Here is a 17382-nt window from a genome sequence, read left to right on the forward strand (position 1 = left end):
GGGCACAAGGATACATAGAAAAATCTAGTTGCGTTGCTGTGATTGAGCTTACCGCAAGGTACAGATTATACTAGCATTACATACAAATTATTCACTAGACATTTATTCTTCACCGGTTTGTTTCTTTGGTAAACGAAATTCCACTGCCCGTCTACCACCATCAGTGCGATTTCAGCCCGGAAGGACTGCACATATATAATGAACTGGCTTATAACAAGCTTCTTGGAAACGCACAATTTTCTTCCCCAGAGTATAACTTCGTTAACATTGGTTACACCGTAGAAATAAGTACTCACGGTCCATTGAAAGACCGTGCAAAGGGGTAAGCAAAGTTCAAGACCAATTTCCGTCGCTCGAAAACCACAGGCACGCCGTCTACCGCCGGAAATTGCCGTCGATTACCGCTTAAGTAGGGGGGGCAGCACGAGTCGTCCCGTTGGTCGATCCACACATTCGCTGCCACTCGAATATCAGCGCTATCCCAAGACAAGACCATCCAATATAACGGCTGTCACCCGGCATGGTTTCATTAACGTTACGCCAGGCTTCGGCGAAACCGCTATGTTCCGGAAGCTATAGAGCTGCCAGGAACTATTCGAGGGCCTAATAAATAATAAATAACAAACTTAGAGAGCGCCAGGAGTTTGGACACACTGCAAACACGGACACTTCGCTGTTGCCATGGCGACGCAGTACTGAAACACCGGCCTTGGCCAGTCTTTAACATTACTTTACAGTTAAAGGCGTGCAGTCATAGGGCCAGCAGATACGCGATGGGTTAGAACAATTAGGGAAACTGAGAAGCTGAATTTTCTTTGTCAGTTACAGCCACATGAAGTCCACGGACAATGAAGCCACGGAAAGCGTCTGGGAAATTAACGTGTATTCTTTATTGAAGTGTAGAAAAAAAATCGGGAAAAGAAAAATGAAGGCCAACGAAACGACAACTTGGTGCAAATATTGAGAGCCGAACCCCCATCTTCCACGTTATAAATGCAACACTCTACCATATAGCTTCCGCGGTGGCCGTCCTCACATCCATGGATGGTCTTGGTAAGAATGCCCGAATGGAACTTTCGAGACCGAATCGAATACAAATCGAATAGTGGTAGAAGGGAATCATAGAATCGATAATAATATTTGGGGTTTTACGTGCCAAAACCACTTTCTGATTATGAGGCACGCCGTAGTGGAGGACTCCGGAAATTTTGACCACCTGGGGTTCTTTAACGTGCACCTAAATCTAAGCACACGGGTGCTTTCGCATTTCGCCCCCATCGAAATGCGGCCGCCGTGGCCGGGATTCGATCCCGCGACCTCGTGCTCAGCAGCCCAACACCATAGCCACTGAGCAACCACGGCGGGTAATCATGGAATCGAGTCGAATATCAAATGCTTTTTTCATTGTTATCAAGATACGATTGATCCCTCTTTCAATGAAAACGGTGGAACACGAAAGTGAAACATGCCTTCACAGGACACAGAAGCTGTTGCACGTTTGCTTCTTGAACTCACGGTCCGCTTCAGCGAAAGGCGCACGATTTGCGGGTCGGCGACCGTGTTGCAGGTTTGCTTTGCGCGCGGCGTCCTCTTGGCGAGCGGCGTCCTTCTGCCAAGTCGCTTCGGTTAAGGTAACAGCGTTTTGTTCCGGCACCGTAGTGTCTTAGGCAGCCAGTTGAGTTGCGACGCGCTCAGCTCCGGGAATGCGAGTATTTTTTTTTCTTTATTACCTTCATAATGGCTTTCTTGGCGCGTTCGCAGCGTGCGCCGCGAACGCGCCAAGGCGTTCTCCTTCAGAGAGAGTGAAACAACTTTATTTGCCACTGCAGGGTAGGAAGTTAGGGCAGGTAGGCCTAGTGTGTCTCCCAGGTGGGGGCGACGTCCTGGGGCCAAGAGACGAGTACGAGTTGCGTTTTCTTGTCTGCTCTTGTCAGCAACTGTTTCCAACCCTCCTCGGAGGGAGCTGGCAGTAACCCTTCACGCTGGCGTGTCTCTCGCCGGGCCAAAGCGAGAATCGCCTGTCGACGTCGTTCCCTTTCTGCGCCGCTTAGCACAGCTGTTTTCTTAGTTGGTCCCATTCGCAAGCGAAGAGCAGTAGCCGAGGTGTAAGCGCTGCTGATGCACGTTGAACCTGGACTCCGACGAGGGCGTCACAGGGTAATCGGACCACGTGCGGAAACTCCGCCGTCACCTGAGCAGAAGGCCTACACCACCTACACCAGGCTACGCCGCGTTGGAGCCTCCGCCGCGCTGAGACCACCGAAGTGCTCACTGTCGGTGCTCGTTCGTCTCATGATGGAGTACCTCGCTTCACCGCTCCGGGATGGCGGCGCCATGCCTGTCAAGACAGCATGTTTTACGCATTCGCGCCAACGTCACATTCCTTATAGAAGGTTAATGGTGGACTCCAGCGTAAAGCACTTTGGCGTTAAAAAATGAAGACCCCGTTTCCATCCATAAAATAAAGTTATTTTCACATTCTGGAATATTCACAACGTTCGTAAGTTTCTGTTATTATATTGCACTTTATGAAAGGTTTGTATTTTAAGAGTACAAATGGAGAATTATCGCAAATAATCCCGCACAAAAAATGGGTTTTACGTGCCAGAACCACGATGTCATTGTTAGGCAAGCCGTAGTGGGGACTCCGGAGTGAGTTTCACCACCTGGGGTTCGTTACTGACTACCTCTTCATCTAAATACATGATCGTTCTTTTTCTTTAATATTGCTCCCATGAAAATGCGCTCTTCAAAGCTGGGACCAACCCCACGACCTCAGCAGCACCACGTCATCGCTACTAAACTACCGCGGCACGTTCAAATGAGCAGTTTATTCGCATACTTCCAGATTCAGGTGATTGCAAACGATGGCGATTTTCCTTGAAATATTTCGCTCCCAGAGCGATATAGAGCGTGTTCCAGCACACCTTTTCTTGTTTTGTATTCTATATAGCCACCAGGATTAAATTTATTGTATTTTGCTTCAATTTTATGATTGATTGCGAACATTTGTCGTTTTTAAATATTCGAAAACTATTCGAAAAACTTTATATTTAGGAACAGCGACTATTCGATTGGAAAGCCAAATTGAGTAGTGTCCGTTCGATCCGAAGGCGCAATCTAATAGGGCAATATTCGGTTCGTTATTCGAAAGTTCCGAATTTCCGCGCACCCCTATAATTTTTGCGTATATTAGATCCGGCCCTATAAGAGTGTCAGCCATTGCCACTCACGGCGTTGGCGGCGCATGTGGAACATCCTTTGGACCTCAGGCGCAACCTAGTAGGAAACCCTGCAGGAAACGGGCGAATAATCGCATGCTATACCTCACGGAATCCAGGCTGCCAAATTTGACACTCACGCTATACAGATATCCATGCATTTCTCAATGCGCAATCAAAGCTTCCTGAACGCGACCCACCTACTTAGTCAATGTCAGCTTTCATTTCCACAGCTTTGTGTGGGCTCCCTGAGGCGTTCATAATGGCGTGTTAAAGCCCAGTTGCTATTGCCGCTAGTTATTATGCGACGGAATAATTGTTGCGAGCATTAGCAGTGTTTTCTGCGGGAGGAAAACAACGCGGAAGTCGCTCATACCGGCCTAAAATTGATAACTGGCAACCTGGCAACATGATGGTCATCACGTGACGAATGGAGAAACTATAGAAACAAAGTCACCAAATTTTTATCTCACTCACCGTACTCGCAGAATCTGCCTTCATACGATGCGCTGCAGACGCACTCCGACGAGCCATCGCTCCTTTCAATGCATGACTGGCCATGTTTACATGGATTCGCGCTGCAGGATTCCACTCGTCTGGAACAACTTGTACCTGCGTAGCGAAGAGGCCATTGGGACCAAGCAATACAAAGGCACAAAATACGAGGGCAGAAAAATGTAATGTGCCTAAACAAAACAAAAATGCGTCGGTTTTTGTAATACTTAAATGCTCAACTAGGCTCACATTCAGGAGAAGTTATATGCTTTCATACTACCAGAGCCTGTGGTACAGCCCGTATCAAGTTTACATAGGCAGCGGATGACGACGCTTTACGAGTGACTGAAGTTGTAAGTGGTATGCTGTAGCTTCAGTAAGACTGATAAATTCAATCACCTAGAAAGTAAAAGGCTCCCTCCTTTTTCAGCCACACATTGTCAGAATGGTAGAAGTGTATACTGTCCCCCCTTTGCGTTTAAAAAGCTTTGCGTATATAGGCAAAGCCTTTAAAAGCAGCACGCCGATGAACATTTAAACGTTTGGCGCAGGTTGCGCCGCATCTTTGTACTCTCCACGTTACTCACCACAAGGAAAGTGCACACGTTCATAAAGCTCGAAAAACAGCCGAAGCTTTGACAACAGCCACAAAGGTGAAATTATCTTTTCTCATTTTGCTGGACGAAATGTTTTTGTATAGCTCTCTTTGAAAGATGGCCGCTTGCCATCGCCCTCTAGCTGACTGGGCCGCTTCCGCAGTTCGCACAGCAATGACAGCATTACTTCTGAACAGCCATAAGAGGGCTTAATCCAAACTAAGCGACCAGTAGTGGACCAATGCTTGAGTCCACATTTGACGATGACACTGGTCGTAATCAGGACCTCGTTGAAATGTCGCCTCCTATTCGATACACAACTTGTTCCTCGCTGTTAATCCCCTAGGTTATCCAACTTTCCGGGAGCCTCGCTGTGACCTTTAATTCTACATAGTGACTCGATTCATCATATTTTATAGCTTATTTACAAGATTGAGACACTTTTTACCGCACGTAGCATATATACAGTAATGGAATGCACTCTGGAAGCAATCTCAGTTTGCATTTACTTCAGTTTCCACAAAATTCTCCTTTGGATGAGTACTTCTCCAAAGAACAATTTAAGTTTCTTGTCATACTGGTAATACTGAAATGTGACGTGGAAAACTTGCGCGCGACGTGGTCGTTGCGAAGCACAGGTTTCATTTATTTTAGCGCTTCTCGCGATAACAACAAAGGCAAGTTGCAACTGCAACGCACCGACGACAGGTCGCATCATATTATGAAACCCAGGAAGGGCACACACGTTAGCAATACAGGCACGCCATTTTTTTTTTTTTTTTTAGCGGCAGACAGGAACCTATACTCAGCTCCAGCGGGTTAAGCGTTCTCGCATGTCTCGACCCCGAGCGCTATTCGCAAGAGGTGTTTCATATGATGTGAACGGCCTTCTTGATTTTCGAAAAGAATCATAAACTTACGGTTCTCAAAGGAGGCAGATGCGCTGTGGCAGGACACGGCCTGCTTCTTGTCTTGGCCGCCGTAGGTGTCTTCGGAAAAAGAAAACACACGAGCCATCTCATCAGGAAAATATAATGAAAAACTGTTTCGAACAAATATACTTCTTACTTATTTCGAAAGCCTGCAACCAGTAGTTGTGCATGGAATGTGTAGCACTCTGACCTAACTAAACGCGTTAATTTGGCTCAAAAAATTAATGCCTTCACCAGACTCTTCTTATAGGTGGCTAAAATTTCAAAAATTTTCGCCATACCATTTGGCATTCTTATGCGCAGCTTCCCATTCAAAAAGTGAAAATGATGCCACGACTCGTAAACTGTAGCGACACTGCATAATTCATGCATGAGCTCCTTGGTATCTGTAATTTTTTTTTATTTCATCATTCATCATTAGTACAGAAGGAGGTCCCGGAGTTACAAGAACTGTCAGGGGGACCTCCTATTAGTAATTTAACATTGCATGAATTAATACATTTTGGCAACATAGCAACGACAGACATCAGAAAACACGAAGTTAATGAAAAAAATAAACAAATACAAAAAGTTGCTTATAATAATTGAAGTTCAAAATACAGCAAATAAAACAGATACAGCGTATGCATAAATAAATATGTGGTAATTGACACGTTAATGAAACACAGGAAATGACACATGTCAAAGAACACGGGGTTATTGCAACAGATAATTAAAAATAAATATATGCTTACAATACGCAAAGTACAAATGTTATATAGGCTATGCGACAAAAAATTTGAAATGTCTAAGAAAGGATTAAAAAAGAAGACAAAGGAAGATATAGAATAACGAATAAATAAAGGCTGTCGATACAATAGGTAAGTACAGAGTCATTGAAAACTGCGAAATATATTTGTACACAATATATACTTATAGTAATGAATCAGTAGCCAGTAGTGTCGTTAGTAAATATTTCTTCGTCTCTCTCCTGAATGTTAATGTTGTGCGGCAGGCTTTAATATGGGGTGGTAGTTTGTTCCAGTATTTAATGGCCGTAAAAAGCGAAGTAAACATTCCATAATTAGTGTTTATTCGAGGGAGTAAAAAATTGTTGTTAGAGGAAAATCTCGTATTGTTAGTGTTGGTAAGAGCAGAGTTATTAAATGCATCTGAAATTATTTCATGATTTAGTGTGCGGTACATTAGTAAAACCAATTTGAGCTGGAGCATGTAACGTAATGGTAGTATTTTTAAGGAACTGAAAATTGGTGCTGCATGTGACATGTAACTGGAGAAAGTAATGATCCTTAAGGCTTGATTTTGTAAATGCTGTAGATGTATTATGTGCGAGCAATATGTGTTTCCCCAAACTGAGATGCAGTATTGCAAGTGACAGTGAATAAATGCGTAATAAAGTGAAGTTCTAACGTTTTGTGGAAAATACGAGCGCGTTAGGATTAGTACTCTTATTCCAAAGGCAATTTTTTTTGAGACCATGTCAGCATGCAAGTTAAATTTAAGTTGGGGATCAAGTTTGACGCCAAGGAAGACAACTTCATGTGCAGGTGAGAGAACATGGGTTTGTAAGACGAGTGGTGGCGCGGGTGCGATGACGCGTTTATGTGTATGAAAAAGCATAAACTGAGTTTTCGAAGGGTTGATGTGAAGTTTGTTACTTGTGCACCACGCAGATAAGTTGCTTAGGTCAGAATTTAGTCGTTTTATTACAGTATTTATGCATTTGCTATGAGTGAATATAGTGGTGTCGTCAGCATATAGAATAGATGAAGTACTGGTTAAACAGTGAGGAAGATCATTAATGTACACCAGGAAAAGTAAAGGGCCTAAAAGTGAGCCTTGTGGGACACCCCTAGTGACTGGTTTAGTACGTGAAAGTGAACCTCCGAAATTTACAACTTGAGTTCTGTTAGTCAAATAACTGCGGATGAGCGTAAGAGCTGGGCCACGAATGCCCAGAGCTTCTAACTTGTAAGAAAGGATGTTATGACAGATGGTGTCGAATGCTTTACTGAAGTCAATGAAAACTGAACCAACAATATGGGAGTTGTCAAGGGCATGTTTTATTTTGTCAGTGAATGATGTTATAGCTGTTTCGGTCGAATAACCTTTACGAAGCCCGTGTTGTTCAGGCGAGAGAAGATTAAATTTGTGAAAATAGTTTGTTAAGCGGGTTACAAGTAGTTTCTCAATGACTTTGCTAAAAAAAGATAGCATACAGATAGGACGGTAGTTTTGAAATTAATTCTTTGTGACCTTTTTTTAATATGGGAGTTATTTTACCGTGTTTTAATTCATCGGGGAAAACGCCTGTTATGAACATGCAGTTAACAATGTGCGCTAGTACATCGGCGATATGGGACGATACTAATTTGATTTTAGAAGGGTGTAAATTATCAAGGCCGGGACCTGTAGTTCGTAAACTAGCGATTGAATCAGATACTTCTTTGGGTGATGTAGGGAACAAGTAAAATGAATAAGGGGTTTGCCTGAGTACTGGCTGTGGTATACTGTCTAGTGAATGATCATGTGTAGGACAGAAAAAAGTATTGAATTCATTTGCGATGTCAGTGGCTTCCGTTACTACCCTTGTACCCCTGTTACCCGATCTTCCCTTCGTGAACAAGAATTGCTAGGGAAGACTGCCTCGCTCTACATATCAAGGAGCTTGACAGTAACGTAGCGCCGCTTTACACTCGAGAAATGTGTAGGGCCATTTTATCTCCGAAACACAGTATACTCAGAGGCTAGTGCAGGTCGATATCCTCGAAGTGTTCGCTTCCTGAGCCCTGAACCGTTCTCTCGTTTTTATAAAACTTTCTTGATAAGCGTAACTTGTAATATTGTACTACAAGGGGATAGAGTTATGTTCAAACTGCTTGAGTTCGCTAAGGATATAAATTCCAATATCGGCTGCTGGAAGCGCACTGACCTTTGCAGAGCTCCCAGTCGTCGTCGATCACTATGCCGTTGGTGGCAGCGAGGCGCAGCTCAGGCCATGAAACGACGTTGCCCGCCAGCCGACATGCTTGCGATAGTGCCCTGACCTCGCTAGGCGACATGGCGTAATCCCACACGTTCAGCTGCAAATGCCAACAGGCGCCGAGAAACGTTCGCATCGGTGTAGTCGAATTGGTGGACAGCGATGAAGTAGCTGAGATTAGCTTTCGTGTCTGCACTTCCCATCAACACTCCGAACTACATACACATCGTACCGTAAAAGCTTATATTTTGCAGGATCTTTTATGTTCGCGACTTATGTCAGCAACGAAATTAAACAAAAAAATATAGTACAGACCCATTTAATTTCTACATACTTGTTTTACATAAGCCGTCACTAACATTTCCCAAGTTAGCTATTCAACCAGACAGTGCTGGGTCCTTGTTATGCACAGTCATGTCTCCTTAATAACGGACGCCTCCGTTCCTCAGAAATATCGTCCATAATGTGAGTCGTCAATAATAACAAATCAAGGTCAAAAACAGAAACATTGAGGAATAATCGTTCCAAAAAAGTGCGCGGTTTATTCAGCCAAAGAAAGAAAAACGAGGAGATGCGGGTTTCCACTGTCGCCTTCGGTCCTACTGTACTGTCCAGAGAATGCGACATGTCGGCTACTTGAAGTGCGCGTTCTCCCGTGTTCCGCCTGCTAGCATATGCTAGCGTTGTCACTGATCGGTGCGCCAGTTCATGAACCTGCTCGATGCGCCTGTTTTGCAGGCAATCTGGTCCCGTGTTCATAATAACGAGTCAAAAATGCCTGCATTTACCAGTTTCCTCCCCAAAATAGCCGTCCGTAGTCCGGACTATGGGTTTCTGTATTAACACTGCAGAATTGCGTGCTAGAGACCGGTCGCCGAAAATAACGTCCATATTGCGAGGTGCCCGTATTGACGGGGTCCATATTAACGAGCCGTGACTCTGACTAGCATTATAATTTTTCATTCGTTTTTTCCTTGGTTAATGTCTGGGATAACCCAACGCATTCGTCACTGCCGATATCGGCCACTCGTTGCGACGGGCGAAAAGAAATAAATAGAGTCGAAGGAAAGCACGTCTCACATAATATGGCCTCTAAGCATATTTTTCAGCGATAGTCCTTGCATGCAGGAGTGTGCAAAGCGCTACCTCAGCGAAATCTGCAGACATAGTAACAGAGAAGATCAGAGGTGGCCCATGGTCTTCCAAGGGCTGGCGCCAGGTCCAAGAGGTGGCAGCTGCAAGGGTGCCGCCGTGGCTCGAAGACTCCGAACAATGATTTTACCACCCGAAAAAGATTGCGAGGAAACACGCAAACGGGGCTTGTCGTGTGGCTCTAAAGCGTTAGCATATGCAGCCTTTTCTTACAACCTCTCCACAGTTTTGCTTACTTCAACAACGCTCCCAACTTTCACGCTCCGCACTTTCCACCAATCAGTTTTGTCGCTATTGCGAGAGTAAGAGCGTTACAGTGAAAAAGAATGTAAAGAAGAAAAGGCAGGTAGGATGGCTAGACGTAATTCTATCGGCTACCCTACATGCGGAAAGTGGAATGGGGATACAAGAGAAAGAAAGAGAGAAAAGGTAATATATTGCATCGCACTAAAGACAAACCGTCTCTGTAGTTAAGCACTCAAGTCCGCTGCAAGCAAACATTGCAACACTGTTCCTGTTGACGTACGGGTGAGTCCAGACTCTCAGTAGCCCTTATAAAGCTCGGTAGCCCGGCCTGCTTAGGGCTTAACGCTTAACGGAAGGCATGGCGCTGGTCGTTAAAGCGTGAATGGCGCCAGGGAAAGATTTCGATAATATCCAGAAATCTGCCCTGTGCTTTCAGGATAGTGTGAGCTATTCTTTTGCACTATAAGTTACTAAAGCTTACTGCGGCCAACAGCTGACAGTGGTGTCCCGTCAAATCACGAAAGATTTAGCGGTAACTGCAATTGTAATTACTGTTCCAGACTGTGCAAATAAATACCGGAGCCCTTTGAGTTGTCGTACCAAGCCAGAGTGATAATACGCGCAAGTTGATAACGCTTCAGTTCGCTGCGCTTCTTGATGAGAGTACAAGTGCTCCGGCATGTGTGGCTCGGGCATCCTAACCGGCAAGAGGTTGCCGAACAATAAATACCCGAATGAACTGGCAGCCCCTACAACCTTTATCGGGTCCTCTATCAGCAGAACAGTGGCCGAGTTCCTTGACACCAGACACCAATTCCACGCAATTTCAGTGACGTAAACTCAGCGGCCTGGAAGCGCTGCTTATAAGATTCAGAAGATTTCCCGTTGGGAGGTGGCAAATCAGCGTCTCCGAGCTCAGTTTGTTCAAAGAAATAACTGTTCATATCAGCTGACGCCCCAAGACAAATTGCTTTTGTGTGTCAGCAGCTTTGAGGTTGTGGATCCAGGTTGCGGGGTCGCGCATCGAAAAAGAAGATAACTAATAATAAAGCTCAGGCCTTTTACAGAACGTCCACCGCTGTTAGGGAGAAAGAGGCACAATCACGTGTCCACTTTGATAACCGGGTCGAGTACGGCATATATCCACGGCGGACCAAGGTTAGTATGACTCATTATTTTCGAACACAGGCATACTAGTTCATTCCACCAACTCAGTCCTGCATAGATATGCTTAATTTGCCTTTGCAGTGCCTCCCTCTGTCATAAGCCTAAAGCCAGACCACCATTATCTCTCTGTCTCTCTAATTTGCTTGTTCTCTTTCAGACCACCTGCTCCCAGGCGTTGACATCTTCGCCAAGCATGGTACCCACCTCGGCCACATATCCGGAGTAGGCCTCGACGCCGCTAAAAGCCGTTCCCACGTCGTCCTGGTCCTGTCCCACCACGAGCATTCCAGGGAAGACGACCTCGCTGGTAGCCCTGTAGTTACGCATCTTCTCTTGCTGGTCCCAGTAAAAGATCCACTGACCGTCCGCGCTCTCCCAAGTAACCACGCAGTGGTGCCAATGGCCGTCGCTGCGAGTCGGCGACACGACACATGTAAGTAATCAATCTACTACCACGCAGATTTGTTCGCTGATATCTGTTTTGTGGCATGGCACTGAGGGCACGGTGAAACCCTTAGTCATTTTCAATATTTTGAAGGTGACAGCTTGAGTCCACTAACCGTACACTATTTCTAGAGGCATATAATTTGGTAGTGGCGGTGGCTCTGGGACAGAGAAAGGCAAAGGTGAAACTGCTTCATGTGGGCCTCTATGCTCTCTCAGGATTGGCGGCGCGCCGTTGTAACACACTGTTTCCACGTGTTCGCAAGTGTAATTTTTTCTTGTGATTCATGACAGGTACTGCCTGTCATCAGTGCCGCCGTGATTTCGATTCACGATTGATGCGCCTGGTGTATCCTAATATTCCTTATCTCGTTTCTTCTAAAACAATACGGGCCCGCCATGGGGAGCGAAAAGTTTTGTGAATTTGGCCCAACATTTTACACGACACTCTCTGTCGCCTGCTTTCAAATCTACTTCACCTAGAAGCTACACTTCGATATTACGCGATACTCTCGTAACGATTTCCTCAATGTTTGCTCTGCTCATCGGTAGCCTTGCACGGAATGCATTACGCCGCCGCCCTATGCAGCGACGGAGCTGCGACTGCCCCACTAACCGCGGCAGTTTTATACTGGTAGAACAAGATGTCAAATGCCAAACAAAAGTTGAGCAAATCGGAAGTGTCGCTCACTTTGCGATCACCTTGGTGTCGTAGCTCTCGCCGTACACGTAAAGAAGCAGCTTGTTGGGGTCGGAGATGGTGAAGGCGTTGTCCTGGACTTGCTTGGTGCGCAGGTTGACGAATGCGTACGAGAACACCGTACCGCGCCCCTGAGTTTGAGTCGTCTTCATGTGGAAGGAGAGCGTCAGGGCGCGGAGGTAGCGCTGTACGGGAACCGCAGCGTAGTTCAGCACGGAGGCATCCCGAAAGTGCAGCGTGAACTGCGACGTCAGAACTGGACGGGACAAGAACGTTAATCAGTAAGTTTGTGCCAGTTTGCCTCGCTCGTAATTGCACATTCACTCTCTCATTGAAAGGTGATTGAGCGGTGATCGCTGTCTGACTGAAATTCAAACTATTAACGCGTAAATAAATGTTACATGCCCCGTTGCAATTGTGGTGTTCAAGCCGATCAGTGCAAGATCATATAGAATGTATCCCAACACTGTACCAGCATTTCTGGATACTCGTCCCAAGAATCCTCCATGAATTGCATTGATGTTCCACAGCAATGTTCTCCCTCAGTGAGCCAGTATGGCTTAATCAGAAAATAACAAATGGAACTTCAATGTACCTTGCAGAAAGTTGGCGCAAGTTAGATGCTTTTACAAAAGTCATTGCGTGCAAGACCCCGACCTGAATGAACTCAGCAACAACCCACTTTCCGAAAGTTACAGTTGTGGGTATTGAAACGTATTTTCGGCTTTACGACGCCTAGCGCCGGAGTATCCATTGTTATGGTTGAAATATGTACTTTATGTTGGTAACCTCACGACATTACCACTTTTCGACCAATGTCTCGGTGCGACCATCGCACAGCGTAAAATGGACGCTGCGACGTTGACTGAAGCCACATCCAATATAACTTGGAAATTTTCCGCTTCGTTTTCACCTTAATGGTAATAGACATGTTAAGATTGATTGATTGTTAATGTTGTGATGATGTAAAGATTGTGATGTTAATGTTGATTGATTGATTGATTGATTGATTGATTGATTGATTGATTGATTGATTGATTGATTGATTGATTGATTGATTGATTGATTGATTGATTGATTGATTGATCAGGTGCTACTGATTTCACTGCGGAACGCGTGCCTGGAAAAAAAAGAACATGAGCCATTCCACTCTGTGAAGGTGCATGACTGGCGAAGCTGGGGACGCACTCTGAAACGATCCACTTCGGCGATACTATCGCCGTCAGGAGCACGCTGATCCGCTGGTCGAGCAAAATGGGATGTCGTAGTGCTCAACCAGCCAATCAGCTCACCCGATTTTGCTAAAACAGGCAATCAGTGCGCGCCGATGGCGCAGGCGTGGCCAAGGCAATAGTGTCACCAAAAGTGATCCTTTCAGAATACGGCCTCTGTTCAGGACACGACACAGAGGTGACACAGAATTTCGAACAAAGGTACGGACAGATTTATTCCCCTGAGCGATGGTCATCGTGACGATAGGTACGTACATACATTTTCGTATCCCCTCTGTTAATGAATGCGCAAGCATTTCTGTGTCAATCCAACGAGAAATATGTCCGTCGCGTAAGACAATGAATGGCTCGTACCCCCGTAAGCAAGCAAAAATATAATATCTAATTATTGTCTACTTGGCCGGGAGTCTAGTGATCTTGAAAATTGTGCCTATTGATAACTAATCTACTGATTTTGCATATCCAAGTGATGATGCGTACAAGCTTTTGCATAGAATGAAGCGATTTTACATCGAATTCCCGAGCTGTGTTTTTGCACACGCAGGCTTGTTGACGCACACGAAAAATCCCCGGAACCCTATAGCCATAAACACCTTCGTCGTAAAGGGCTAGTAAAGTAGAGCGACTAGGCAGCGACGATATTCTCTCTTACCCTCCGCGCAAGTGGCTCCCGTGTACAGCCCGTGACATCGGCACGAGAAAGAGGCGGGTCCGTCGACGCACGTGCCACCATTGAGGCACGGCGCCGAAGCGCAGTTGTCCACCTTCCTCTCGCAGCGACGGCCCGCGAAGCCCGGCGCGCATGCGCACTGGAACGAGTCGCCTTTCTTTTTGCAGGTGCTGTTGTTCTGGCACGGGTTGGGCAAGCAAGCGTGTTCCGCTAGCTCGCAAGTCTTGCCGCGATATCCTTTCGGACAGCAGCATCGAAATCCCTGCGAGAAGAAAGGAGGCAGGTGGGTTGACTGAACGCCCACAAACGTGTTCATTACTTTTGACAGCTCTCTGAATGCCCGTCATCTATGCCGCGTTAGAAAAGCTGAACGCTACGTGTCAGCCGGCAACTTAACCGCGAACTCGTGCACCCTTCTCAACTGCATTCATCTCACATTTCGGGGAAAGTCGCGAATGCGCCTTCACAAAGAAAGAAGAGTCGCTTACTGTGATTTCATTGCGGCATGCAATGCACGTGTGCCTATGTGACCACGTAAGCGTCTACCTGTGCGGCTGCATCTGGTCCCTGTGAGTGCCTAATGAAATTTCACATTTTCTTGCAAGTTAACTGGACAATGCAAGTGCACGCATACTGCGCTTGCAGACGAGGCACAACGCTGCTTCGTCTTGTACATGACTATTTTCATCAGCTCTCTCTCTCTCTCTCTCTCTCTCTCTCTCTCTCTCTCTCTCTCTGTCTCTCTGTAGCTGTAGCAATTCTTGAATACGTAAATTCCATAGTTGCCTTAAGCATACCATTGCCTGGTGCTTTCTTTTTTTTTCTTATTTATGTGTGCAAGCATGGGAAGGTAGGCTACGTCAGAGCCTACCTTCGGAGATTCCGAAATCCCAAATTCGTTATTCAAGCAACAATAAAAAAGGTAATAAAGAACATACTATAAATAATTCAGCAGATCGAACGAGTTGGAATCTATATACAGCGAAGCTTCGTGTGGGTGCACAAAGAGTCAAAACCCGAGTTTGTGTTTACAGAATGTGCACATAAAGTGACACGGAAGGCTATATTCAGGCATTGTGGAGACGTGAATGCAATGCCGCCGCCTCTGCCACGGATGCGCGGACGCGAGCGCCATCTGGTGGTGGTGCAAGGAACCCAGCCGCGAGTGCGGCGAGCTTACTCCGCTGTGATTGGTTGGCCTATTCGGCAAGGCAACAGCCAGGCCGCAGCACTCATGGTCACGCTGAACCGGCGAGGTTCGCAAACAAAAGCTTCGCTTTGAAAAATACGATACACACCACGAACACAAGCGCACAAAGATTGTCTCATTTACGGGCACCAGCTCCGAAAGCACAGTACAGTAACTATAGGATGGTCACTCACTGCACAGGAGCGAAGAAGGCAACATATTGTAAAGGGGAGAAGAGAGGTTTAAAATATATTTACAGGGTATTTACAACGCGTCATCTGCCATGCAAGGCATACAAGACAGAAGACAGTCCGCGTGACATCAGCGGGCGTCGTCGTCTACAGCAATTGTTACGGGACTGGCCACTCGAGGCAATTTGCATGTATTCGCGGGCTTCCTCCATGCTTGCAAAAGCACTTTTATGTAGCATGTGTTGGGCAATAGAAAGCTCTATCGGGAGTTTTCCACGTCGCTCTCAACTTTTTTCATCGATACGTTTTCATCTATTTATGATATGTGAAACATTGATTAATTAATAAAGACTAAATATGTAATTAGGCGGAATGCAAAAAAAAATAATCTGAGTATCTCCAAGCGACGGCAAACAAGGTTACCTTGGTTCTGTCCAGATACATGGCATTTGCATATGTTTATATCTTGGCGCATGACAGTTGGGACACCTTGTATATTAGCAGGTAAGGAATTCGAATCCGCAAACCACGATTAATTGTTGCATTCAAAACGAATTCAATGTTCATTGTCATCTTTGCTCACTCTGGCCTTCACTGTAGTAGCGCGGTGACAGACGAATAAGTCACTCCTCTGCTTCCACTTACCGTGACACTCTCGAAGCACGAGCCTCCGTTGCGACATGGTTTCGTGGTGCAGTCATGGAACGTCGCGTCGCAGAGCTTGCCCGTGAAACCCTTAGCACACTTGCAGGCAAACGTGTCGATGCCGTCAATGCAGGTTGCGCCGTTGAAACAGGGCACTGTAATTCCAGTATGAAGTCAAACAACCCACTGAATTCACCGTGTTAGCCGCCAGCCGCAGCATATCGAAGCATGGCTCAACCTCGAGCGGTTGCTTGCACAAGTTGACATAGGTTAAATGAAGTTCTATTTTTGTGAAGTGATTACAGAAAATGACTTGCGGCTATAAATTCCGGCCGGCAGAAGGGACCTGCATCACTTGGGCAAAGGGCGCAAGCATAATCAAACATTCGGCGGCTCATATTGACAGAACAAAAATTTGCAGGAAAAATGTTCTGACACCCAACGCGAAGGTTAGTGATATTTCGACGATAATCTAACTCGAATTTCAGCAGATTCAGCAACCGCCATTAATCAATCGACATGATTAATGTACCTTAGTTTACTCAATTTAATGTCTCGGACACTTGCCGATAAATGAAGCGTCATTTTGAGTGCACTCTCGGCACTTTGCTCTGAGCAATAAGTTTTTAGCTGTGCACAAACAATGAGCTGTATCTCTTTCAATACGGCGAAACGTACTAACGGCCTTTCGAAAAGTGTTCTCTTTTCGAACGTGATTCTCTGAAAACATAATTGTGAGTATCTTTCTTAGCAAGGTGTTGATCATTGGTCACTGCACATGCCTGCAATCTTAGGCGCGTCGCCATATGTGAAAAATGCTTAAACGTTATCCAACGATGCCTTGTGCCAATTACGTCAGTGTGGTAGGGACGCGGTATTTTAAGGAATGAATTTCGCCTCCAACACATCGTCGCCATTCTCCCCTTCTCCGTCTTCCGTTCCCAAGGCTGTGAATAGCGGGCCAAAGCTAGACGCACCAGGATGACTTTCAAGCTTTCCTTCCAATCAACTATATGTTGCTTCTTTCTGGGCACAGTCCAACAGGTTAAAGCATTTGGGCACACGATCGGACATGTGCTGCATATGAGTCGGAGAGTGGAGAGTCGGAGAGTCGGAAAGTAAATAGAGTAAGCGTCGCGTGACTCCTGCAGTATTGTTCTTCGCGTATGTATTAAGCGAAAGACAACAATAATGCGGTAAGAAAAGTTAGTTGATAGAAACAATACTGAACCGAGAAGTAAGCTTTAGGGGGGTTCTGAGTCACACTAAAGATCAAAAGCTTCGCTTGAAGGTTTTTTGAGCTAGAAATAGATATAAATTAAAGGAGATCATGTATGGAGAGGTTGGAAGCACGTGCTTCCGGCTACTTCACGATTAAAATGTGCAGTGCAATTTGACGAAGACAGAGACAGGTGACCCGAAGCGCTGTGTGTGCGTTGTCTACTTTCTCAGTCTTCGTCTAGTGGCGTAGCAAACTTTAATCATAAATCCGGACCAACTAGCCACGCCAATATGCTCC

The 17382-nt window shown here is 45.7% G+C and overlaps 1 protein-coding gene across 5 annotated transcripts in view; it reads right to left on the minus strand.

Moving 5' to 3' along the window:
- LOC135900601 (sushi, von Willebrand factor type A, EGF and pentraxin domain-containing protein 1-like) overlaps nucleotides 1–17382 on the minus strand; it is a 101053-nt gene that overhangs the window by 11690 nt on the left and 71981 nt on the right. For 4 of the 5 annotated variants that reach the window (XM_070535585.1, XM_070535584.1, XM_070535586.1 and 1 more), the window contains 7 exons: nucleotides 15864–16018; nucleotides 13821–14100; nucleotides 11928–12192; nucleotides 10997–11201; nucleotides 8177–8327; nucleotides 5233–5301; nucleotides 3699–3833 (listed from right to left, as the gene is read on the minus strand). In XM_070535585.1, coding sequence (XP_070391686.1) covers nucleotides 3699–3833; nucleotides 5233–5301; nucleotides 8177–8327; nucleotides 10997–11201; nucleotides 11928–12192; nucleotides 13821–14100; nucleotides 15864–16018 — 1260 coding nt within the window. Of the gene's footprint in view, nucleotides 1–1831; nucleotides 2339–3698; nucleotides 3834–5232; nucleotides 5302–8176; nucleotides 8328–10996; nucleotides 11202–11927; nucleotides 12193–13820; nucleotides 14101–15863; nucleotides 16019–17382 lie in introns of those variants that run through there. The other variant, XM_070535588.1, reaches the window with a different exon arrangement.

This window comes from Dermacentor albipictus, chromosome 3 (assembly GCF_038994185.2).
Source record: "Dermacentor albipictus isolate Rhodes 1998 colony chromosome 3, USDA_Dalb.pri_finalv2, whole genome shotgun sequence".
NCBI classification, from domain to species: domain Eukaryota; kingdom Metazoa; phylum Arthropoda; class Arachnida; order Ixodida; family Ixodidae; genus Dermacentor; species Dermacentor albipictus.